This window comes from Leguminivora glycinivorella, chromosome 7, assembly GCF_023078275.1.
Source record: "Leguminivora glycinivorella isolate SPB_JAAS2020 chromosome 7, LegGlyc_1.1, whole genome shotgun sequence".
Taxonomy (NCBI): Eukaryota; Metazoa; Arthropoda; class Insecta; order Lepidoptera; family Tortricidae; genus Leguminivora; species Leguminivora glycinivorella.
The window spans coordinates 23,306,991-23,332,137 of record NC_062977.1 but is presented as its reverse complement, the minus strand read 5'-3'; the positions used below and the strand labels follow the sequence as shown (position 1 = coordinate 23,332,137).

General features: G+C 40.5%; 1 protein-coding gene and 1 non-coding gene across 2 annotated transcripts; both read left to right on the top strand.

The window, feature by feature from the left end:
• The first annotated feature begins 1,384 nt into the window (after positions 1–1,384).
• LOC125228024 (brahma-associated protein of 60 kDa) lies at positions 1,385–20,575 on the top strand. The gene is made up of 11 exons (XM_048132462.1): positions 1,385–1,776; positions 3,432–3,664; positions 4,800–5,032; positions 6,705–6,796; positions 10,834–10,962; positions 11,356–11,529; positions 12,731–12,811; positions 14,588–14,707; positions 17,603–17,698; positions 18,309–18,419; positions 20,342–20,575. The coding sequence occupies exons 1-11, from the start codon at positions 1,588–1,590 to the stop codon at positions 20,501–20,503; spliced, it is 1,620 nt and encodes a 539-aa protein (XP_047988419.1). The 5' UTR covers positions 1,385–1,587; the 3' UTR covers positions 20,504–20,575.
• Positions 19,456–19,528, top strand: Trnat-ggu. The gene has a single exon. It is a non-coding gene; the product is annotated as a tRNA-Thr (tRNA).
• Positions 20,576–25,147: the final 4,572 nt, after the last annotated feature.

The window sequence follows — 25,147 nt, the reverse complement described above, 5'->3', positions numbered from 1 at the left end:
AAGATGGTCAAATTAGCTTCCTTAGATTCCATTACATACATAGTTACATACACGACGACCTAATAAAAGCGTGTTAAAAAGTATACCGTTTATACGTAAATTAGTACAAGTAGGCAACAGACAAAAGCAGGATGAAAAACAGTTTTTTGTTGTTTATTACTTGGCCATTAATACTGTGTACACTGAATTGAATGTAAAAATGCAAAAATCACAAACAAAAATAAACAAACAGTTCAGTTCAGTTCAGTTTTTAAAATTAAATGGCTTCAGTCCATTGGGACTATTTCGCCAGTGTCAAGGTGATATGAGCTAATATATTAGTAATTTTTGTACAGTAAGTACGACATTGTACGGTGACTTAGCACTTGTAAATTGATAGCTAGATTTTACAAGAGCACGTGGACTACCGGCCGTTTACGACAAAAAAGAGGCTAAACGCGTTTCGAGAACAATTCTTCATCAGCTTCTCACTACACCATTAGTTTACTGCATAATAAGCTATCAATATTACACTTTAAACAACATTAATGAGTAAAAGAAAAATAAATTATTCACGACACGAAACCGCTAAGATGGCGTCCCAACCGGAAGTCCAAAATAAACAAACAAGAACAATAGCAAAATTTGAATGTCAGACTGACACCTGACACTGATACTGCTTTTTTTATGTGACCACGAGTTTGGCTTCCTCACAATTGAGATTATTACAAAAACATAAATAATTATGGTTTGTTTCCGCCAGACATAATAATGGAGACAGATTTATATCATGAATATTTTTGCAAAGACGTTACGTATCATGTACTATGAGTCTTTATTAAGTCAACATCGATTTTAATTGAATGCCTGCATGATTTAAAATGCACAATGCGACAGTACGTTGGCAACATTATCTTCCATAGCGTCGCTCTAAAGTCAAAATCAAAACTAGGCTTGGGCCGTTTCGTTCGTTGATCGGAGCGCTCCGATCTCGTTCAATCGCTCCCACGAACTAGTTCGCTCTTTTAGGTCTTTTGCTCATTTAGTTCAGCCAGACCAGCGACCACTGCGGTCGGAAAGATCAGAACGAATGGGACCAAATAGTGTCAAAATGATACGAATAGTCCACAGATGGTAACATTCCGGGCCCAAAGGTTGTAAGTAACCGAAGTTTAATATGAAAACTTGACGTTTTTTGTTGCTCTGTTAATTACCTCTCGCTCTCGGTCGGCGCAGTCACACACTCGTTCTCGATCCAAACTGCTCGCGCTCGCCGATCCTATACTGAACTAAATGAGCAAAGACCGAATCTCAGAGCCTGGAAAGATTCAGTTCATTTCGGTCATTGATGGGATTTTATTCCTAACAGTTCATAGTTCGTGAACGACACAAGCCTAATCAAAACCACAAAATCGAAAGGCAAAACGTCAAATTGCTCGATTAAAATATAACAAAAATCCGTATCGTTAAGTGTTTTAGGAATAAGAAGTACTTACAATCCAGTGTTTTGCGATAATTCTGTTACCTTAAACTTATAGGGACATAAGAAAAGCGTAGTAATAAAAGTGTAATGGAGTAGTGAAGTTCGTGTGATCGCGTACGTGTATAATGGCTCAAAGATTTCCTCCGGGTGGGCCTCCTGTGGGCCCGAGCGGGCCTGGCGTGCCCGGGCCGGGTCCCGGTCCGGGACCGGGCGGGCCGGCCGGCGCGGCGCTGCCGCCGCAGCCGCGGTACACGGGGGCGCAGCCGCCGCCTAACGCCATGCCGCCTCGACCCTATCCTGGACCCAATTTTCCGGTAAGCCCCTATTCAAGTACCATTTCTAGTTTATACTGTTATTTTTACTGGACAAGAATATAACGTACTGCTGAGTATGCTAGGTTGTTTATAAATATATGACCAAAATATATGATCTTTTTTAGTCACTGAATAAATATATGATCTTAGTCACTGTCAGGATGTTTGTGGGTCACTTGGATTGTAAGCACTTGATGATAATGGCCATTGCTTTTTAAATACATATTATTAAGTGTGGAGTGGATGTAGAAGTGGTGACAAAGATTGAGATGCATGTTAAGGTGGTTTGGGCATGTAGAGAGGATGAATGAGAAGAGATTAATGAAGAAAGTATATGAAAAACGATTGGAAGACCTAGGCGAACTTTTCTTGACCAAATCGGGGAAATACTGCAAAAAGGCCAGGTCAAAAGTACTCAAAACCATTGAGCATGTATGAGAAATGTTATGAAAGTGTGTGAAGCAAAAGTGGTTTGTCAGGATCATAGTAAATGGAAATCCGTGATCTCTGCCTACCCCTCTGAAAAACAGGTGTGATTCTATGTATGTATATATTATTGATTTCAAAAGAATACAGAAGATGATTTCATTTAAAGGTAATTGAAGTTAAAAGTTCTTAGTTCTTGTTTCCATCCTTGCTGGACACAGCTGTGATGGCTCGGGACTATGATGATCCTAGAATTTGATTTTAATTAATTTAAAACTGTGTGTAAGATAAATAACTAGTCTAGTTTTCTGAGATGCTTTAAAACTAAAAACCTAATGTAAATATATAAATATTAGGGATGTACCGACTATTGATTTGGCCGACTAGGCCGACTACCGACTAGTCGGCGCTTGGGTGGCCGATTAGTCAGCCGACTAGTCGGCTAGTCGGCCAGAACATAATTTTCGACTAATTCACCAGAATTTTTGAATGAGATTGGTCCTTTGTTAACGCTCTTCATTATTTTTTACAGGTTCAAATCTCAATGAGAATATAGATATAAAATTTCCATTGATAACAAACGGTTTGGCTTAATGGGTAGGAATTCTGCCTATGAAACCGATAGTGCTAGGTAGGACATTTATTTCTGAGATGATCACAGTTGTTATTTTGACTAATAAAGGCATAACAAATAGGTTTATAATACAACAATATCAGTTGTTCATTTGTGTTTGTACTGTTTTTCTATCAGTTATAAAGTGCCGACTAATCGGCCCTTATTTTGCCGACTAGTCGCCGACTAATCGCCGACTACAAATGTGGCCGGATAGTCGGCTTTCCCGACTAGTCGGCGACTAGTCGGTACATCCCTAATAAATATTGATGTTTTACACTTAATTGCTTATAAATAAAAATAAAAAAGCCTTTTATTTCTAGTTAGACAGTGAAATATTACAGAAATTGGAAAAATATATATCTTAAGTATTAAAATAATGTCACACCAGAACCCTTTATGAGGTAAAGGCCTTTTCCAGTTGCATCCATTTATTGCGGTCTCGAGCCACCCAGGTCCAGTCGACCCCGGCTATTTTGATGACGTCATCTCTCCATCGTGCCAGTGGGTGTCTTCTTTTTCTTTTTCCTACTGGTCCTCTCCAGTCTGTTACTCTAGAGGTCCATCTTTCGTCCGTGAGCCTAGCACTTAATCGCTTACTTTACCTAAATTGTAGCAACGCAGCGGTTTTACTCCACCGCCCGTGTCCGGCGGCGGCGCGCCGCGGCCGGCGCCGTACGGCGGCGCGCCGCACCCGCCGCCGCACGCCGGCGCGCCGCACGCCGGCGCTCCTCCCGGCGCCGCCCCGCTGCGCCCCGCGCCCGGCCCGCCCGCGCCCGGCGGCAAGCGCCCGCCCGACAACCGCAGCCCGCTGCCGCCGCAGCACAAGCCGCCCAACATGTACAACAAGTCAGTAATCAGCAGTGTTAGCACATGATTGTCGCGAGAGTAAGCGCTGGTGGCCTAGCGGTATGAGCGTGCGACTTTCGATCCGGAGGTCGCGGGTTCGAACTCCGGCTCGCACCGATGAGTTTTTCGGAACTTATGTGCGAAATGTCATTTGATATTTGCCAGTCGCTTTTCGGTAAAGGAAAACATCGTGAGGAAACCGGACTAATCCTAATAATGCCTAGTTACCCTTCAGGTTGGAAGGTCAGATGACACAGTCGCTTTCGTAAAACTAGTACCTTAACGAGGACCCCGGGCTCCCATGAGCCGTGGCAAATGCCGGGATAACGCCAGGAGGATGATAATGATGTCGCGAGAGTATGTCGCCGTGAGATACTCTACCTGTCCTTATGTCATTAATACGATCAGAAACTTACGATATGCTTTTGCCTTGTCTGCCAGCTATATCCATCAAATCCGTAAAGCTCGAGAGAATACTGCCAATTGGTTAACCGAGTCATGAAAGGTTGTCAGACACGACTTCACTTTCTCAGCGTCTTCAGAAGTATTAGAAGCATTGCGTGTCGTAAGCGACATTCTCGTGGCATGCCCCTGAAACTGATCTATCTCGCATAGTCACATACTCTCGCGACAATCATGTGCTATGCCATTGCTAGCCCTTCACCTAGTAAAACTAAGTCTGTCTGTGTTTGTATTATAATTGTGACAAGAGACTCGTGTCCTGAGGCGCGGAATGGATGTCAGCGCCTCGCCGCCTGAATGTAATTTAAAAAACGTCTCCTCAGTACATTTTGTATAGGAAGGACGCGCAAGGGACGTCGCTTGGCGCGCGCCGCGCCGCCTGGGGGCGGGTCTTACGTCTTTCTTATACAAAATGTACTGAGGACTGAGGAGACGTTTTTTAAATTACATTCAGGCGGCGTGGCGCTGACGTCCGTTCCGCGTCGGTAGACATGCGTCTCTTGAGTGTGGACGGTCCCTAAGATGAGCCCCTCGCAGATGTGCGCCAATCCTACCCCCCATATTATTCTAATTGAGCATTTTTGTCCAATCGATTGATATCTACAACATTTCCCCATATTGTTATTGCATAAGTAAGTAAACTTTGTACATGAGCATAGTATTATTTTTCCAGTGAGTACGCAGCCGGCGGCGGTAAGCGCAAGAAGCGTCTAGCGGACAAGATCCTCCCGCAGAAGGTCCGGGACCTGGTCCCCGAGTCGCAAGCCTACATGGACCTGCTGGCCTTCGAGCGGAAACTGGACGCCACCATACTGAGAAAGCGGCTGGACATTCAGGAGGCGCTCAAGCGGCCCATGAAACAGAAACGCAAGCTGAGGATCTTCATATCCAACACTTTCTATCCAGGTACTTCATTTTGAACATACTTTAGGCAGTGCTCCAAAAACGAGTAAGCGATGTGCGATAGAAATAAACAAAAGATAGTGCTCCCGTGTAAATAAGAGAGAGAGAGAGAGAGAGAGAGAGAGAGAGAGAGAGAGAGAGAGAGAGAGAGAGAGAGAGAGAGAGAGAGAGAGAGAGAGAGAGAGAGAGAGAGGCGATGTATCGCTCAACGATGAACTATAACTTGCTCGCGCTATCATCGCGTTTTTTTAACAATTTTTTTAGGTATTTATTAGGTAATGTGGAAATTATAAAAATAAGAATATATAAACAATGACTGTGTGGTGACGGGTTAAGAATTTCACCACCCCCTTTCTTCCCGTGGGTGTCGTAGAAGGCGACTATGGGATATGGGTTAAATTGTGGCGTAGGCGAGAGGCTGGCAACCTGTCACTGCAATGCCACAGTTTCGTTTTCTTTCAACCCCTTATTTGCCAAGAGTGGCACTGGAGCTTTAGTAGTTTCATGTGCTCTGCCTACCCCTTTATGGGATACAGGCGTGACTGTATGTATGTATAAACAATGATTGTCAAGCCATTATTTTGTCCCTTTTGATCAATATAGTCAAGGGCCCGAGAGATTTAGGTTTTATGATCCTTACCAGGCTTTTGCCCGACGGAATGCTCCATACAAAACCGTGCTTCTCATTTTAGAGAAGTAGGGTGTTAGAAAGAGACAAAAGGTAGCCTATGTCTCTCTCTATCACTTCCCACTTAAAAAATCACGTTAATTCGAGGCTTGGTTTTGCCGTGAAAAACGGACAGACACACACTTTCCCATTTGTAATAGAGATGGGCCGAATATGGACTTTGCCGAATACGAATATTCGGCCGAACATTCGGTTCAGCTCTTACCGAACCGAACATTCGGCCGAATATTCGGTTACGCCATATTTTTAAGGGGATTAATTTAAACTATTAAATGATTGATAATAGTTACATATGTTACTACAACTATGTTTTTATGATTTAGTGGATAACTAAAATTTAGTTAAAACAACTCTGAATTCTTCTCAACTCTTAAACTACGGTTTTTTAACTTTAAAAGAAAACAATCGTATTTATATATAGAATTAGAATTAGTTTTTTTTTTAGTATGAATAGGTAGACGTTTGACCATGATTTGGCGCACAAGGTTCTCTTTTTTAGCAGTTCCTTAAAAAACTACTAAAATAGGAGCTTATTATCCAATGGAATACATAACATCTTCATTAATTATTTACTTATTCGGTAAATATTCGGCAATGCAACCGAATAATTCGGCCGAATACGAACAATTAAAAACTTACCGAATATGCGCGAATACCGAATATTTACCGAATATTCGGCCCATCTCTAATTTGTAATATTAGTATGGAAGTCTGATTTTTTAAATTATAAATGGGGTTACTCTTGGCCACAGACTAGCCAAAGGCAAAGACGTGGCCTACGATGGAGTGAGCTCGCCCAGAAGATGCCTGTTCAGGTTCACTCTTGATTTGAAGGTTGCTGGGTTATATGAACTCGGAAATATAGCTGCCGGCAAGGAATTCCACTCCTTGGCAGTGCACATAAGAAAAGAAGAAGCAAAGCGCTTCGTGTGAATTTGCGGAATCTGTATGAACTTTGTTGTCTGATGCTACAGTTTTTTTTTACAGGTCAGGGCGACAATGCTGTGGCATCTTGGGAGTTGCGTGTGGAGGGGCGTCTGCTTGACGACGCTAAGGGAGACCCTGGCAAGGTGCCGCAGGTAAATACAATGCTTATGAGCATTTTCGCGAAAAAAGATTCAAAAACTTTTTTTCTTAAATAGGTAAATTTAATGCTTTTCCTGCTCAGAATCACGAGCCCTTTCTATCCTACTAGGGAAAAAAGAGCGTCCCAAAAAAAATTTTTTTTCAAACACTACAGTAGTTACAAAGTGGGAAATATGCAAAATTATAGAACACTAGCTTTTGCCCGCGGCTTCGCTCACGTTAGAAAGAGACAAAATGTAGCCTATGTCACTTTCCATCCCTTCAACTATCTCCACTTAAAAAATCACGTCAATTCGACGCTCCGTTTTGCCGTGAAAGACGGACAAACAAACAGACACACACACTTTCCCATTTATAATATTAGTATGGATTTTGGGACCATTTTTGGTCTCTTGTTGTATGTCCTAGATGGAAAGGCTCGTGATTCTGAATTGTTCTTGTTAATTGTCCTAGGGCACCCCATAGGTGCATAGGGCCTCCACAAGATCCTTCCACGCCTTTCTATCGGCAATAAATATGTGCTCTCGTGCAGAACTATTTTGAACAGCTGACCGAAGGCCGCCATCTTGTCGAGCAAATTTGTTCGGGCGAGGCAAAGTTGCGCGCATGAGCACGGACGTTTTCTTCGCGATGTGCCTCGCGAGGCTTGCGTCCAGTGTGGATCCCGCTAATAGTGAATTTACTACAGCCATAAAGACTAGGGGCCCATTTCTCGTACAAGTTACAATTTACAAGCGGTTGTCAATATCTAATATGACAAGTCGGAAAGAGACTTCCGCTGGTAACTTGTAACTTAGGTACAGTTTTGAGAAACGGGCCCCTGGTGTCAACAGTGTCGCGCCTGCCAAAAATGTACACAACTTATATTACAAGCAAAAGGAATTGAAAACAGAGTACTGATTAATACTATTGTAATATTAGCTAAAAAATATTGAGCATTAGACTTTTTGTTCGTCGCGACATCTATTGACAAGTAGCAGTACTGATAATGTACGCTAGTTGCTTGGATGACGCTAGATGTCAAATAACTTGCACTTACTGATGTATACAACTCTTCCCTTACTAATTCCTCTATGCTACCTACTAGTAGAGCGGCGAGAGGGTCTCGGAAAAAGTTGATGTGACTGGAGAGTATACTGCTGACAAGTGGTATCGTTGTGATCGGTAGACTTTACTGAGTACGAAATAATGACTTGTCACATTCTCAGACTGTGGGGGGGTTAACTATGACGTCACAAAGATCGCGGTCCCGGGTTTCAATTTTTTGCCAATTTGTCTAGAACCCCTTATCCAATTTTGAAAAATGAGGTGTCGATTGAAAGCGTATAACATGCTAATTAAGATTTGTTATAAGTGAAAAGTATAGTTTTGTTAGTTATTTTTTTATTAAAAATAATGCAAAAAATACTTTTTTTTTACTCTCTTTTTTTATTTTTGTGACTCAAAAAGGCAATGAAAACGGCCACTTAGCTAAAAAATATGTTATATAAATCATTTAGCTACATTATTAAGCTATCTGTTGCTTTTGAAATTTCTACGATCGGATAATAAATAAGCAAATTACAAGCACATACCTGTAGGCGGGGAGTACCGCTTGACGCGCGTTCCCATACATTCGGCGTCTACCAAATTACACCTCGCGCAAAATTCGTTTCAAGCAGATATACCTCTAATCTTATTCATTGTAACCTATCAATATTGGTATCATTTGAAAGTACAATTAAAGTACTTTAAGAAACAATGTCAATCATTTTCTTAAAATCAATAATCGCCAGTCTGCGGTGGTTACAAAGGAAAAAAGTGGGTATGGAATTTGGCTGGTTTCCTAAGGTTTGATACCCTAGACGAGTTTAAAAGGGGAGGTAAAGGTGACATATGGGTTGTTCTCTGGCCTAAAAGCTACACAGAGGGTCAGGGGAGAAAAACTAGGGTTTAAGTTTAGTTTTAAGTTATTTTTTCTTTTATTTGTTGATTTTATTGTGTTTAAATTTTTTTGTAATTTTATCAAGGATACACGTTGGTTTCTTTTGCTGAAAATTCACTTTTTTATGAGAAATGTGATGAATTTCATGGCATTTTTCGATAGAGACTAAAATTAACTTTCAAATAAGGCCACATATACATACTTTTACTTATATAATATTAAGGGTAATACCAAGTAATACCGTTTGAACACAAACGACTTAGAGGTGCGGTTTTTTGACCCAGTAGGTATTAAAAAGTAATCTTAAAATCAAAACGATTAGACTTCGGTCGTTATACACATTAAATCACTAAAATGAAGTTACCTTTAATGTTTTAGTAATTATAATCATTACTTTTAGCCACTTTTCTCAGAACATAATTATTCGACAGAAGTCAAGATCAAGATAACATTAAGAGCATATTTATTATTAATAATGCGTTATAAACATGAAATAGTTGTTGGGGTACACTTGTTAAGTACATGCAGCTCCTGCAAATACACTCAGTGTCAAAAAAATCACACATCTCAATCGTTTGCGTTGAAGCAGTATTGACCCACATATTAGAGAGCAGGGCGCGCAGGGCACCTCGTAACACTATGTGTGGCACTGAGGAACCAGTGAAGTCAGGTTTATGGATTGCTACACTGCTGTCCCGCTTGCACTACTCCGCCGGGGCTATTTCCCTTAATATTATATAAGTAAAAGTATGACTATGTGGCCTTATTTGAAAGTTAATTTTAGTCTCTATCGGAAAATGCCATGAAATTCATCGATTTTCTCATAAAAAAGGGCATTTTCACAAAAAGAAACCAGCGTGTATTCTTGATAAAATTACAAAAAAATTAAACACAATAAAATCAACAAATAAAAAAAAAAATAACTTAAACCCTAGTTTTTCTTCCCCTGGCCCTCTGTGTAGCTTTCAGGCCAGAGAACGACCCATATTTGTCACCTTTACCTCCCCTTTAAACTCGTCTAGGGTATCAAACCTAGGGAACCAGTCAAATTGAATCCCCGCTTTTTTCTTTGTAACCACCGTAGACTGGCGATTATTGATTTTAAGAAAATGGTTGATATTGTTTCTTAAAGGACTTTAATTGTACTTTCAAATGATACAAATATTGATAGGTTACGATGAATAAGATTAGAGGTATATCTGCTTGAAACGAATTTTGCGCGAGGTGTAATTTGGTAGACGCCGAATGTATGGGAACGCGTGTCAAGCGGTACTCCCCGCCTACAGGTATGTGCTTGTAGTTTGCTTATTTATTATCCGATCGTAGAAATTTCAAAAGCAACAGATAGCTTAATAATGTAGCTAAATGATTTATATAACATATTTTTTAGCTATGTGGCCGTTTTCATTGCCTTTTTGAGTCACAAAAATAAAAAAGAGAGTAAAAAAAAAGTATTTTTTGCATTATTGTTAATTAAAAAATAACTAACAAAACTATACTTTTCACTTATTACAAATCTTAATCAGCATGTTATACGCTTTCAATCGACACCTCATTTTTCAAAATTGGATAAGGGGTTCTAGACAAATTGGCAAAAAATTGAAACCCGGGACCGCGATCTTTGTGACGTCATAGTTAACCCCCCCACAGTCTGAGAATGTGACAAGTCATTATTTCGTACTCAGTAAAGTCTACCGATCACAACGATACCACTTGTCAGCAGTATACTCTCCAGTCACATCAACTTTAAAACTAGACGACTTTTTTCAATTCCACCGCCTTACTATACAGCCAAAGAGGATCGAGTATTATAGAGAATGACTGTCAAAGTAAAATGTGTAATCACAGTGCATAGACTGCCATCTCTCGACACCGGCTTAAAACTTTTGAACCTCAGTTTTGCCAATTTGGCCCATATTCTTAGTTTGATATGTTTTAAAATGTCAAATATTAATATAAGCGCCATCTATCCGAGCGTATCCCAAAGGTGTATCGCTATCTAGCTCACCATACCTTTTTCTGTATGGTTTTTGGGGTACGTTTTTTTCTTAGACTTTATCGGTCTTTACGAAGCGGTTTTTGGTACAGGTAACTTCTATTTTGCAGGTTAAACGCAAGTTCTCATCATTCTTCAAGTCGCTGGTGATAGAACTGGACAAGGAGCTATATGGCCCCGACAACCACCTGGTGGAGTGGCACCGCACTCTCACCACACAAGAAACTGACGGGTTCCAGGTACACTACTTTTTAATTTTTTTTTTTTAAATATTGGGGACACCTTACACAGATCAACTTAGCCCCAAACTAAGCAAAGCTTGTACTATGGGTGCTAAGCGACGATATACATACTTAAATAGATAAATACATACTTATATACATAGAAAACATCCATGACTCAGGAACAAATATCTGTGCTCATCACACAAATAAATGCCCTTACCGGGATTCGAACCCGGGACCGCGGCGTAGCAGGCAGGGTCACTACTGACTGAGCCAGACCGGTCACCAAACTTTATTTACGAAATGTATCTCTTGAAATATCAAACATATTTTCTTCATTTTGCCGTAGTTCGTTTTACTCTTAGACTCTCTCTACTATATCTCACCAAATTCCATACAATGTTGCAGGTGAAACGCCCCGGCTACAAGAACGTACGCTGCACCATCTTGCTCCTACTAGACTACCAGCCTCTACAGTTCAAGTTAGACGGACGCTTAGCGCGTCTGCTCGGCGTACACACTCAAACTAGACCCGTCATTGTCAACGCGCTGTGGCAGTATGTCAAGACACATCGTTTGCAGGTACATACATACATACAATTGTAAAATGTACTTTTATTTTATCAATAAATTCTGTATTCTGTATACATACAATCACGCCAGTATCCCATAAAGGGGTAGGCAGAGCACATGAAACTACTAAAGCTTCAGGGCCACTCTTGGCAAATAAGGGGTTAAAAGAAAACGAAACTGTGGCATTGCAGTGACAGGTTGCCAGCCTCTCGCCTACACCACATTTTAACCCATATCCCCTAGTCGCCTTCTACGACACCCACGGGAAGAAAGGGGGTGGTGAAATTCTTAACCCGTCACCACACAGGCAGGTACATGCAACACATATACTCACTCCTGTCTAATAAAGAGTACTATCGTACAGTATGGCCACTCCCGCTCCCCGCGGAAAGTGCCGCCCACCCCCTCTCGGTTACCTCACAGTTACCGCCTGTCAAAAACGCGAACAGTCGGCCTGTCATATTTCACTCATACAAGCATAGTACGCGTTCACCTACACGAGCTTAGACTGTGTGCTAGGAATGCGCCTCTTTCATATATTTGATCGCCAGTGTCCGAGGTGTGGCACTTCCTACCTATTATCGAAGCGATTCATTGTTTTTTTTTTTTTCAAATTAGTTTTACACTATCAGTTTTTGTAGTTCAAGTTAGATGGTCGCGTGACCCATCTGTAATGTCCAGTCAACCAATTGGAACCATAGGCCACTCTACACCACCATGTAACCATGTCTAAATAACAAGCAGTAAGAGATTTCTTATAATCTGATTTCTAACGTCACTGTGACATAGTTCTACAGCGGCCTAGGGTTCGAATTGGTTGACTGTACATGGGTGAATCAACTTTTTCTTTCCTGTTATTGACATGGTTACAGTCCCCCGAGTCACGTTGGTTTTACGCAAAATTATGCTACTTGAATTATGCAAACATGCATTTTCTGGTGTTAACAAGCCCTTTCCTTAATTTGCCCCCTACAAACATGGACTACATGCATGCTTGCATAATTTCAGTAGCATAATTCTGCGTTAAACCAGCGTGACTCAGGGGACCGTAACCATGGCAATAACAGGCAAGAAAAAGTTGATTCGCCCACATAAATATTTCTTATAATCCTTGTCTGAGTACACAAGACTTCTTGAGTTTACAGCGGGATTCAGTCAATCTGTGTAAGAAGTCGTATAATATTTATTTAATTTATATACTTAATTTCAGGATCCTCACGAACGCGAGTGGGTCGTCTGTGACAAGTATCTGGAGCAGATCTTCGGCTGTGCGCGTATGAAACTTGCCGAGGTAAATATACATGAAATAAAACTATGGAAACGGATTAAATCGCGTATAATAAATTTAAAATACATCCCGACGTTTCGAACTCTTTACAGCGTTCGTGGTCAACGGGTGACTGAGGAAAAATTACAATGTGCAAAAGCTACCCACATACAAGAAATATTAACGAACCATGACCACAAATAATAAAGATTTCTAAGGCAGGTTCACACACTATTAATAAAGCTAGTTATACAATATTCAAAAAATTTACCATTACTATGTTAAAAAACAATTAACCAATTAATCTACACAAAATTGACAAAGAACAAACTGCAAAAGAACGAGGTAAATATACGTTTTCAACACACCAGTACTGTCCATATTTTTCTTCTAATTATGTGGTGCTTTATTTCGTGCGCTGCATAAAATATTTTATTTGTATGTATAGGAAACTAGCCTCTAGGCTACTATATCGAATTTAGCACATCAAGTTATTGTTTTCTGCAGTATTTGACTTAAGAAATCAATATTTATAGCTTGTGGGGATTAAAAGTGCGTGATGACTGCGTATTTTTAATTAAAGATGTGTGTACATGTTTTTTTTAAATTATGGACTCCGAAAACGGTGTTGGCCAATGGAGTGACGTCACATAATTCAGATCAACTATGGAAATTAGAGGTAGTAATCTGATCTCCATAGAAGCAACCTCTATTGTATTAAAATTCATAGTCGTTGACGGGTGTGACAATGTGAAATATTTTTTCTAAATATAGGTACTGACGTCATTAACCGACTTCAAAAAAGGAGGAGGTTCTCAATTCGACTGAATGTTTTTTTTTTTTTTTTTTTATTTTTTTTTTGTATGTATGTTATTCGATATCTCCGAGAATCGTGGACCGATTTTCAAAATTTTTTTTTTGATCGAACCGGTATAACCCCGAGATGGTCCCATTGGCACCAAGTCAGGGTCTGATGATGGGATCCTGGAGAAATCGAGGGAACTCTTCAAATGTTATAGGCACATGTAATGTTTTTAGTCTATTTTTCAAAGGTACACCAGTATTTACGTCTGATGGTAATAATTTTATGTGGCTGAGCTGATGATGGAAGGTCAACTCCTCAATGGTTAGGAGTTAAAGGATAATTCTTTCACTACTGTACATGTATTCGGACTGATACATATAATATCACTAGGAACCACTAAAAATCAACAAATAAATAAACTTTTTAACAAAAAATAAAACCGCCTTCAAAAATAAGCGCGTTACAAAACACGGAGAAACTAAAAAGCCAAAAATAATAAACCTTTCAATTCAGATTTCTTATCGTATTGCAATAAGCTAAACATCCAAATTATAAACAAATCAATTATTTTTGGAGTCGGTACCAGCCTGTGTATGGTTGGGTGGGGCAAACAGGCAATAGCAAGGCGACGAACAGGTCTGGTACCGACTACAAAAATAATTGATTTGTTTATAATTTGGATGTTTAGCTTATTGCAATACGATAAGAAATCTGAATTGAAAGGTTTATTATTTTTGGCTTTTTAGTTTCTCCGTGTTTTGTAACGCGCTTATTTTTGAAGGTGGTTTTATTTTGTCATAGATGTTCTATAGATTAATATGGCTGATGTTGTTTTTGCCTGATCATGTAAAAGTAAACTTTAAATAATTTTTTTGTGGGTTTTTAAGTCGTAATAAAATATGGTACTTTTTTTTTCGTTTAATTAGACAGTAATTAATAATATAAGACATACTTTGAAAAAGGGTCAAGTAGCCTGATTCTGGATGATATTGCAGGTCCCAGGGCGTTTGGCCGCCTTACTGCACGCGCCGGACCCCATCGTCATCAACCACGTGATTGGGGTCGAAGCGCCTCACGACGCCAAGCAGACCGCCTGCTACGATATAGACGTTGAGGTTTGTACGTCCACAGGAACACCAGGGGCACAGACCAACCCCTATAGACATCCATTACAAGACGACTCGCGGTCACCAGCCTTAACAGTATTTGCACTGATATAAGCGCGGGCGCTGGTGGCCTAGCGGTAAGAGCGTGCGACTTTCGATCCGGAGGTCGCGGGTTCGAACCCGGCTCGTACCAATGAGTTTTTCTGAACTTATATACGAAATGTCATTTGATATTTGCCAGTCGCTTTTCGGTGAAGGAAAACATCGTGAGGAAACCGGACTAATTCCAATAAGGCCTAGTTACCCTTCGGGTTGGAAGGTCAGATGGCAGTCGCTTTCGTAAAAACTAGTGCCTACGCCAAATCTTGGGATTAGTTGTCAAAGCGGACCCCAGGCTCCCATGAGCCGTGGCAAATGCCGGGATAACGCAAGGAGGATGATAAGCGCGGGCGCTCGTCGTGCCCGATCAGTAGCGACCAAGTAACAGACCCGAAAGCAGCGCGTGTTTTTCGCAATAAAAAAATTGAAAAAGTGAATTTTGATGCCTTAAAGATTAGGCTTGTGTCGTTCACGAACTATGAACTGTTAGGAATAAAATCCCATCAATGACCGAAATGAACTGAATCTTTCCGTGCTCTGAGAATCGGTCTTTGCTCATTTAGTTCAGTATAGGATCGGCAAGCGCAAGCGGTTTGGATCGAGAACGAGTGTGTGACTGCGCCGACCGAGAGCGAGAGCTAATTAGCAGAGCAACAAAAGTTCGGTTACTTACAACCTTTGGGCCGGGAATGTTACTATCTGTGGATTATTCGTATCATTTTGACACTATTCGGTCCCATTCGTTCTGATCTTTCCGACCGCAGTGGTCGCTGGTCTGGCTGAACTAAATGAAGCAAAAGACCTAAAAGAGCGAACTAGTTCGTAGGAGCGATTGAACGAGATCGGAGCGCTCCGATCAACGAACGAAACGGCACAAGCCTATTAAAGATGTCCACCTGTAGTGTGAAATGGTGTGGAAAGGTAAGAAGCTCAAATTTAAAAACAGACGGCATTACATTCCACAAATAAGTCATATTTATAATTTATTCAGAGCCGGCATAGGTCAACTTACATTGGTCACTTACGCGTCAGTAGAGGGACAGTCATACTTCTATCCCTTTTCATCTGGCGCGACTGCCCGCTGTCCTTAAAACGAGCAATCGCAGCGCGCTAAACACATTCCCCGTCCGCTCCTCGCACCCCAAGCACTGGTGACTCGTACCGCGAACAAATTTTAACAATATTGGTACTCTATAGGAGGTTCTCTGTGCACCAGGGGCACACCTCGGACACTGGCGATCAAATATATGAAAGAGGCGCGTTCCTAGCACACAGTCTAAGCTCGTGTAGGTGAACGCGTACCGTGCTTGTATGAGTGAGATATGACAGGTCGACTGTTCGCGTTTTTGACAGGCGGTAACTGTGAACCGAGAGGGGGTGAGCGGTACTTTCAGCGGGGAGCGGGAGTGGCCATACTGTACGATAGTCTCTCTAATAATGAATATATCTTTTCAGTACAGATGGTGTTTTTTTTACGCACTAGTGCGAGAAGTGGTTCATTATATGTCAGGTCGAAGCTTCGGAGGTCCATCTGTACTGAAAAACGTCGTTCGATACACGTGCGAAAAGGGAATTCGTAACTCGTGTCGATTTAAAACACTCCCTTCGGTCGTGTTTTAATTTATCACCACTCGTTTCGAACTTCCTCTTTTTCGCACTTGTATCGAAATGTACTATTTCAGTACAGATGGTATTTTTTACGCACTAGTGCGAGAAGTGGTTCATTATATGCCAGGTCGAAACTTCGGAGGCTCATCTGTACTGAAAAACGTCGTACGATACACGTGCGAAAAGGAAATTCGGAACTCGTGTCGATTTAAAACACTCCCTTCGGTCGTGTTTTAATTTATCGCCACTCGTTTCGAACTTCCTTTTTTACACACTTGTATCGTAATGTACTATTTCACCACACCAACTGATAAAGGCTTACTTTGCTATTCGAAAACAGATAGCAAAATTGCATTTTATCCACAAGAGTGCAAAGTAATTTCATACAAATTTTACCTTGATATCTTGAGCTGGCTGGTAGAAATTACCTATAAATGATGATTTTGAATTATAAATATTGAACAAATTGATAGATTTGATTTAGTTTGATGTTTTATAGTCAGTATTTTGTTCGTGTTGGTGTGGTGAAAAATGTTGTGTTTCACTCGGCGGCAAAGTTTGTTTAACCTTCGTGCCTGAAACCCTCGCAAACTTTCAAGATTCCACTTTTTGAACCACTCGCTACGCTGGCGTTCAATATTGGAATCTTTCGCTTGCTCGGGCTTCAATATTGGCATGGGCTTCAATCGATTCAACCAATTCGAAATTAATCGTTAATTTGGCAAACGATACGTCTTATTAGCCACATCGCAACATACTTCAAAACAAATGTGTCAAAAATGTGAACTTACAAATCCGGGACAATAACACAGTTTGTATCATGACCCCGATTTCACCCAGTATAACTTTGTTATCTCTTTTGAAATGAAATGAAATGAAATATTTATTTTCCAAGTAGGCATATTACAATGCGCTTATGAACGTCAAATAAAACTACGCCTGCTCTAACCCTACGCCTCAGCCTCGAGAAGATTTCAGTCCCCCCTCAGTTGAAGGGGGGTATCCACTATGGGACCGGCAAGAAACTCGGCGGGCCACTTCTTTTCAAAACATTACATTTTATAATTAACATGCATTAAAAACAAGATACAATTTAATTTAATAAGCAAAAATATTCATAAAAAAAAATACACTCTTTGGAAATTAATTTCAAGAAATTATATCATATTATTTACTGTAACATCTCTTTTGTCACAGGTTGACGACACGCTGAAGTCGCAAATGAACAGTTTCCTGCTGAGCACGGCCAACCAGCAGGAGATTCAGGGCCTCGACGCCAAGATACACGAGACTGTACGTACAATCAGTTCTTTGTCTTTATCTAGTGTAGTTGTAGTTTAAGGGTAGTCATAAACTAACTAACGAATAACGTATTTATTTACATGATATAACTTCTATATTGCTATAGTTCGTAGGTTAGGTATAGGTTTAGCTTAGAAAAGTCTACCGTCTCCAATTTTCCTTTAACTGCTCTAAGGTTAACTGGAAGAAATCCCTTAATGGGATAAGTTCGCCGTTGTACAAATGATGTGTGTTCTTTTTTTAGGGATTAGTGGTGATATTTTAATAAAAGATACAAAGATTTTATTTAAGATGGTGAATTCAATCGCTTCTGCTCGTAAAATTAGTTGTAAAATAGCCGCGGTCCCGGGTTCGAATCCCGGTAAGGGCATTTATTTGTGTGATGAGCACAGATATTTGTTCCTGAGTCATGGATGTTTTCTATGTCATATAAGTATATATTTATCTATATAAGTATGTATATCGTCGCCTAGCACCCATAGTACAAGCTTTGCTTAGTTTGGGGCTAGGTTGATCTGTGTAAGGTGTCCCCCAATATTAAAAAAAAAATGGTAATCGTCTTGTACATTTTCAATTATGAGTTTTCTTTTACAAATCGCAGGTGGACACAATCAACCAGTTGAAGACTCATCGCGAGTTCTTCCTTTCATTCAGCAAGGATCCGCAGCAGTTCGTGCATAAGTGGCTCGTCTCGCAATCACGTGATCTTAAGGTGGGTACACAGTGGATCAGTACACTGGACACAGTGAGCCGGTTGAAACTGCTTCGCGAGTTGTTATCATTCAGCAAGGACGCGCAGCAGTTCGTGCATAAGTGGCTCGTCTCGCAATCACGTGATCTTAAGGTGGGTACACAGTGGATCAGTACAACTGGACACAGTGAACCGGTTGAAACTGCTTCGCGAGTTGTTATCATTCAGCAAGGACGCGCAGCAGTTCGTGCATAAGTGGCTCGTCTCGCAATCACGTGATCTTAAGGTGGGTACACAGTGAATCAGTACAACTGGACACAGTGAACCGGTTGAAACTGCTTCGCGAGTTGTTATCATTCAGCAAGGACCCGCAGCAGTTCGTGCATAAGTGGCTCGTCTCGCAATCACGTGATCTTAAGGTGGGTACACAGTGGATCAGTACACTGGACACAGTGAACCGGTTGAAACTGCTTCGCGAGTTGTTATCATTCAGCAAGGACCCGCAGCAGTTCGTGCATAGGTGGCTCGTCTCGCAATCACGTGATCTTAAGGTGGGTACACATCAGTACACTGGACACAGTGAACCGGTTGAAACTGCTTCGCGAGTTGTTATCATTCAGCAAGGACCCGCAGCAATTCGTTCATAAGTGGCTCGTCTCGCAATCACGTGATCTTAAGGTGGGTACACAGTGGATCAGTACACTGGACAAATTGAACCGGTTGAAACTGCTTCGCGAGTTGTTATCATTCAGCAAGGACCCGCAGCAATTCGTTCATAAGTAGCTGGACATTATACAATAAAAATTAAGAATAATTAATTAGTTTTGAAAATATAAGAAATTGCATACAATACTACTAGCGTCATCTTTTGAGGAGTAGCAATACATTGCATATTAGTTAAAATCAATTTCACTGTTCAACCTATCTATTAAGGGTCATTTAGACGGTGCGCGAATTTGCATGCGGTTGTAATCAACCGATCGATACTCCAAGAACAAATTCAATACCACGATTCTTCGGGAATTGTCATATACTTGGAATTTTCGACTGCCTTCTTGACCCGATGGCCGAGTGGTTTAGGCATCCGTTCGGTAAACGGAGGGCGTTGGTTCGATTCCAGCTCGGGCACTTGGGTATATGACATTAAATTTATTTTAAGTTTAACCGATCGATAAATTGCCACACTTAAATGAAATGGTGCTCCCAGACTGGCTGTTATTAATGCTATATAACATTGTGTGATAGGGACAGCGTGACGTCAAAGCCATCGCGCTATCTCTGTCACACAATATATAACAGCTTGTGCGGGAGCATCAAAGCTAGCATGCCGTCTAAATTAGCTCTTGGAGCTATAAGAAATCCTGATATTTATAAGAGGTAGCTTTTGACTGCGATCAAAGACATATATAACTTCGTATAGACAGATAAAGTCTAAGAAAAAAACGTACCTCAGTACCATACAGAAAAAGGTACGGTGGCCTAGATGGCATTACACCTTTGGGGTACGCTCAGCTAGATGGCGCTGATATTAGTTAATATTTGACATTTTAACACATATCAAGCTAAGAATACGCGCCAAATTGTCAAAACTGAGGTTCAAAAGTTCTAAGCCTGTGTCAAGAGATGGCAGTCTTATGCACTGTGATTACACATTTTACTTTTTTTTATACTACGTCGGTGGCAAACAAGTGTACGGCTCGCCTGATGGAAAGCGGCCACCGTAATCTATTGACTCCTGCAACTCAAAGAGTGTCACATGCGCATTGCCACCCCATTAGTAACTTGTACATTCCCTTTTGCTGTGTTAAATACACAGTAAAAAGGAGTGTACAAGTTCCAAGGAGGGTTCGGGTTGCCGACGACTCAAAGGACAATAGACTTCGACAGTAACTCTATAATACTCGATCCTCTCTACGATTTAAACGCCTCATATTTTTCCACAGACGATGAACGGCGGCGGCGGCAACCCTGAAGAGGAGCGTCGCTCGGAGTTCTACGCGCAGCCCTGGGCCGGGGAGGCCGTCGCGCGCTACCTGTCCGCGCGGCTCACGCAGCGCCGCCAGCAACTCGACGCCGCGCTCACCCCGCATCTCACCAGACTATAACCGTAGTAGCCTGTGGCTGTATAAGAGCACTGTATTAGAATATAAGAATAAACGGTTTTGTAATCATGTCAATCGTGTTTTATTACAATTGGGTCACTGTGAGAGGTCCAAGATTATTAATACAGTAAACAAAGTGTGTTTTAGAAACTTAATTACTACACAAAATCTGTTAAGGTCATTAGAAAAATCTAAATAGCGGCTATTTAGGAATTTTACAACACTAAACAGCGCCATCTAGCGGGTTTTAGAAACTTAATGACTACACAAAATCTGTGAGGTAATTAATTCAAGAAAATCTTAAAAGCGCGATTCAGGCTTTTATATACACGGAACAGCGCCATCTAGCATGTTTTAAAAATTATCAAACTAAATCCATTAACCTGTGGGATCCCGCGACCCGAAAACTCGTTTAGTCGTTGTCTCCCGCCGGCGCATATCTGTGCCGCGAAAATTTGCACCCTTGTTTCCCGGCAACTGCGCGATTGCGAAATTCCGTATTTCCCAAGGTTTTTTGACCCTTTACGAGTGTACGACTTATGTGTTGTTTTTCGCTTGTAAGACAGAAGTGTTTATAAATAGTTAAGAGTAATGTATATCATTATAAAGAGGAAGAATTGAACTTTCAGTTGATGTGCGTAAAATAATTCAATAGCGCCCAAATTATTCTAAATACCTTATGAATTCCAGAGAAAGAAGGAAAATGAGACCTAGGTGACTAAATGTACTAAAATAAAAGAGTTTTATAATCTAAATGCATTTGTATGCTATTAATCCGCCGGCCAATAATATATTCTAACATCAAGTATAAAAAACACATAACAATACCTTTGAAAACATCTTTATATTTTTACTTCAAAATTGCGCGATCCGCAACGGCCATGATCCCGGTAACAGAGAGCGATTGTTCACTACTTTGTAATCACTTTGTAACAAATGAAACATTGTTGGATCCGCTCTGTTTTTATTATTTTGCATGGATAATATAATTAAGAACTTAAAATAAGGTAAGTAAATAACAATGGAAATAATAAAAACCATATTTTTGATGGAAAATATAAACACTTTGTAACGGACAACGTACTTTAGACCCAACTTTGATTTGCGGTTTTTACACAGAAAACGCACTATAATAACAAATTATTGTATTTAGTATTAATCTATAAAGAATAAATATATAAAAAACAACTATTAATTACTGTTTGCTAAGCAAAATCCCAGTAATATTCACTAAGTCAACACGGTAACGCGGAAGTTGCTCTACGCACGGAGGTCCAACTTTAACTGGTCATGGCTTGTTTTGTTTCTATGGGAGTGAGTGGATGTTTGGAACCATTCTTTCCGGAGCTTTATTAGGAATCGAATGAAACTTATTCCAATGGAATTTGAGTCGTATAATTTTAGAAATAAAGTTTTAAATAGAATGAGATATTCGGGCTCAAATTTGTGGCGTGGGAAACATAGGTGTACGAATTCGCGGACACATATGTGCGCCACTGGGAGTTGACGGAAACTAGGATTTTCAAGGACGCGGGAAACCTGGTAAAATTATTTACGGCTCATATCTGAGCCATCGGGATCCCACAGGTTAAAGGTCACTTTATCTTAAAAATAATCTTCATAACGCGACTCAAGATTTTTCCATAAAGAACAGCGCCATCTAGTAAGTTTCAGGAACTAAATTACTACATAAAATCTATTCACGTGATTATCCCAAGAAAAATCTTAATAGCGCGATTCAGGATTATCCCTACACGGAACAACGCCATCTATATTCTCCCAAACTAAACTTGTGGGTAAAAAAGCTTGAAATCTTGAGGAGCGTCGTCCAGAATTCTACGCTCTGCCGTCGCGCGCTACACCTGTCCGCCCGGCTCACGCAGCGCCGCCAGCAACTCGACGCCGCACTCACTCCGCATACGAGGGGCGTTCAATAAATTCTCGGTATGAGAATGAAAACAAACAGGTACGAAAAGTCTGATATTTTTTATTTTTCAATATACTACCCCCCTATGTTAATACACTTAAAAGATCGATCAATTTTTTTTTTTAATCCCTCAAAAAAATATTTTTTATCTTTGGTGAAAAAATGCTCCTCCACTGCTGCCTTCAATGCTTCATCATCAGAAAACCGATTTCCACGCAGATCCTTTTTGAGATTGGGGAACAAAAAGAAGTCGCTGGGGGCTAAGTCCGGACCGTACGGTGGATGGGTAATAGTTTCAAACCCACATTCAGCTATAGCTGCCTTGGCAATATGAGCAGTATGGACAGGGGCGTTGTCATGCAGAAGCAAAACACCTTTGGTTAACTTTCCTCGCCTCTTTTCTTTGATTGCATCCCTTAATTGACGTAGAAGGTTGGCGTAGTACTGTCCTGTGATATTGACACCTATTTCTTTATAATCGATTAGTAAAACACCTTCACAATCCCAAAATATTGTGGCCATGACCTTGCCAGCTGAAGGCATGACCTTGAACTTCTTGGGATGAGCTGAACCCTTAATGTGCCACTGCATGGACTCTTGTTTACTCTCTGGGTCATAATGATGAACCCAAGTTTCATCTCCAGTAACAATCTTTTGCAGGACCTCATCAGGATTTTCACCGCACAGGTCAATAAAATCGGAACAACAAGCGGCACGCATATCTTTTTGAAGCCGAGTCAGCATTCGCGGAACCCATCTTGCACTTACTTTTGACATATTAAGATGGTCATGGATAATATCATGTATGGTACCAATAGAAAGATTGGTTACTTTAGCTATTGATTTTATCTTAATTCGCCCATGTTCCAATATAAGTTTTTCCACCTTCTCAATATTTTCTTGTGAAGTGGCGACTACAGGCCGACCAGGCCTAGGGTCATCTTCAATACTCTCCCTTCCACGTTTGAATTCGCTTGACCACTTTTGAATAGTAGATAAAGAAGGAGAAGACTCACGGTAAACACAATCCATCTCCTCTTTTATGGTTTTTTGATTTTTACCCTGTTTAGTCAAGAATTTTATAACAGATCGATGTTCTAATTTCGTCAACATTGGTAATTCGCTCATGGTGTGCGTGTTTGTTTGGCAATTGCAGAAAAACCAAATAAAATCTCGGTTCGAATTATACTTTTTTTTAATGTCAACGAATGAACCTTAGTGGCCAGTAACAAAAGACATTGTAAAAGAGGTTGTAAGATATCAATACCGACAATATATTGAACGCCCCTCGTATCACCAGACTATAAACTATAAGATCACATGTAAGAATAAACGGTTTTGTAATCATGGCAATCGTGTTTTCTTCAGAAAGTTTAGCAAAAAGTCGCCCGTGTGCGCGCTCTCTAATAACACGTTTCATCATTATCAATATACTATCTAGAATAGAGAAGTAACTAAGAATAGTAAGAATAGATTGCTCCATTCGACACATCAGTGTTCGTACCAAAACTATTATTACTTTATAGTCGACATCTAGCGTCGAGTAGCAATAACGATATCATTATTAGTGCTACAACTTGACACTAGATGTCGAGTAGCAATATCTTCAGCACTGCTAGTCTTCTAATATATGTATAGTTGAGCAGCGCCATCTAGAAAGTGAATCCTAAGGGAAGTTATCCAGAATTTAAAGTGAGATATTTGAGGTTATCCTAACAAAGTAACTTTGTTAGTACAGATGTAGTGCGAAAAGGGTTTCTTTTGCATTTTCCCGGAAACGTTCGTATTTGTCATGCTAGTACAGTCAATGTCTGTACATCTTGTACTGAGACTGACTGAAACAGCATTGACACGTTCATACGTTTCCGTAACAATACAAAGGCAAAGCATACCTACAGGTTTCGCGCCATCTGGTGTTAATTAAGGTACCGGGCCAGGGTCTTTAAAAAAATACTCGTAGAAAAATCTTGGCGAATATTTTTCTCTACAAATTTAGATACCAACCAGTAGTCTCGCAAGTAATTAAATCATCTCCATTAATTGTTTACATTGTATAAGTTGTGTAACATGCGTATCTACGACAGTCAGCAGTTTACAAAAGCTTTTCGTATCTCAAACATACGGGCATGTTTGCTCTCAGATAACACACTTGCTACTGCCACAGTCACTTTTATTTGATTATAAAAAGATAATAGGCTTAACCTTGCAACTGTTTTGCTTTTGACTTAGGGTCGGCTCACACCGGAATGGCAGCGGCCGGCAGCGACGCGGCGAGCACTGTTAGTGTGAAATAATTTTAAACTTAACTACCTTTAAAAAAATCAGTCCCCACTTTACATGTAGGGGGGGTACCCTAACAAAACATTTTTTTCCACTTTTTATTTTACCACTTTGTCGGCGTGATTGATATACATATTGGTACCAAATTTCAGCTTTCTAGTGCTAACGGTTACTGAGATTATCCGCGGACGGACGGACGGACGGACAGATATGGCGAAACTATAAGGGTTCCTAGTTGACTACGGAACCCTAAAAAATGGTTATTTGTTTTACAAGGGGGCAAAGTTAACCGCTCGTGCTAATATATTGATATCCGAACAAACGAAAGATCCCAATATTGAACCACGAGCGAAGCAAGCAGTTTGAGAAATGATATCTTGAGCGATGCCAGGGTTTCAAGGCACATATTTTCGCAACATTCCACATACTCGTATTTCTAA

What these genes read in the sequence shown, in the direction of transcription:
- LOC125228024 (XM_048132462.1), top strand. Translation starts at nt 1,588, where the DNA reads ATGGCTCAAAGATTTCCTCCGGGTGGGCCTCCTGTGGGCCCGAGCGGG. An exon ending in ATCCTGGACCCAATTTTCCG is followed by an intron (nt 1,777 to 3,431) that starts GTAAGCCCCTAT and finishes CCTAAATTGTAG; the next exon opens with CAACGCAGCGGTTTTACTCC. An exon ending in CGCGTATGAAACTTGCCGAG is followed by an intron (nt 12,812 to 14,587) that starts GTAAATATACAT and finishes ATGATATTGCAG; the next exon opens with GTCCCAGGGCGTTTGGCCGC.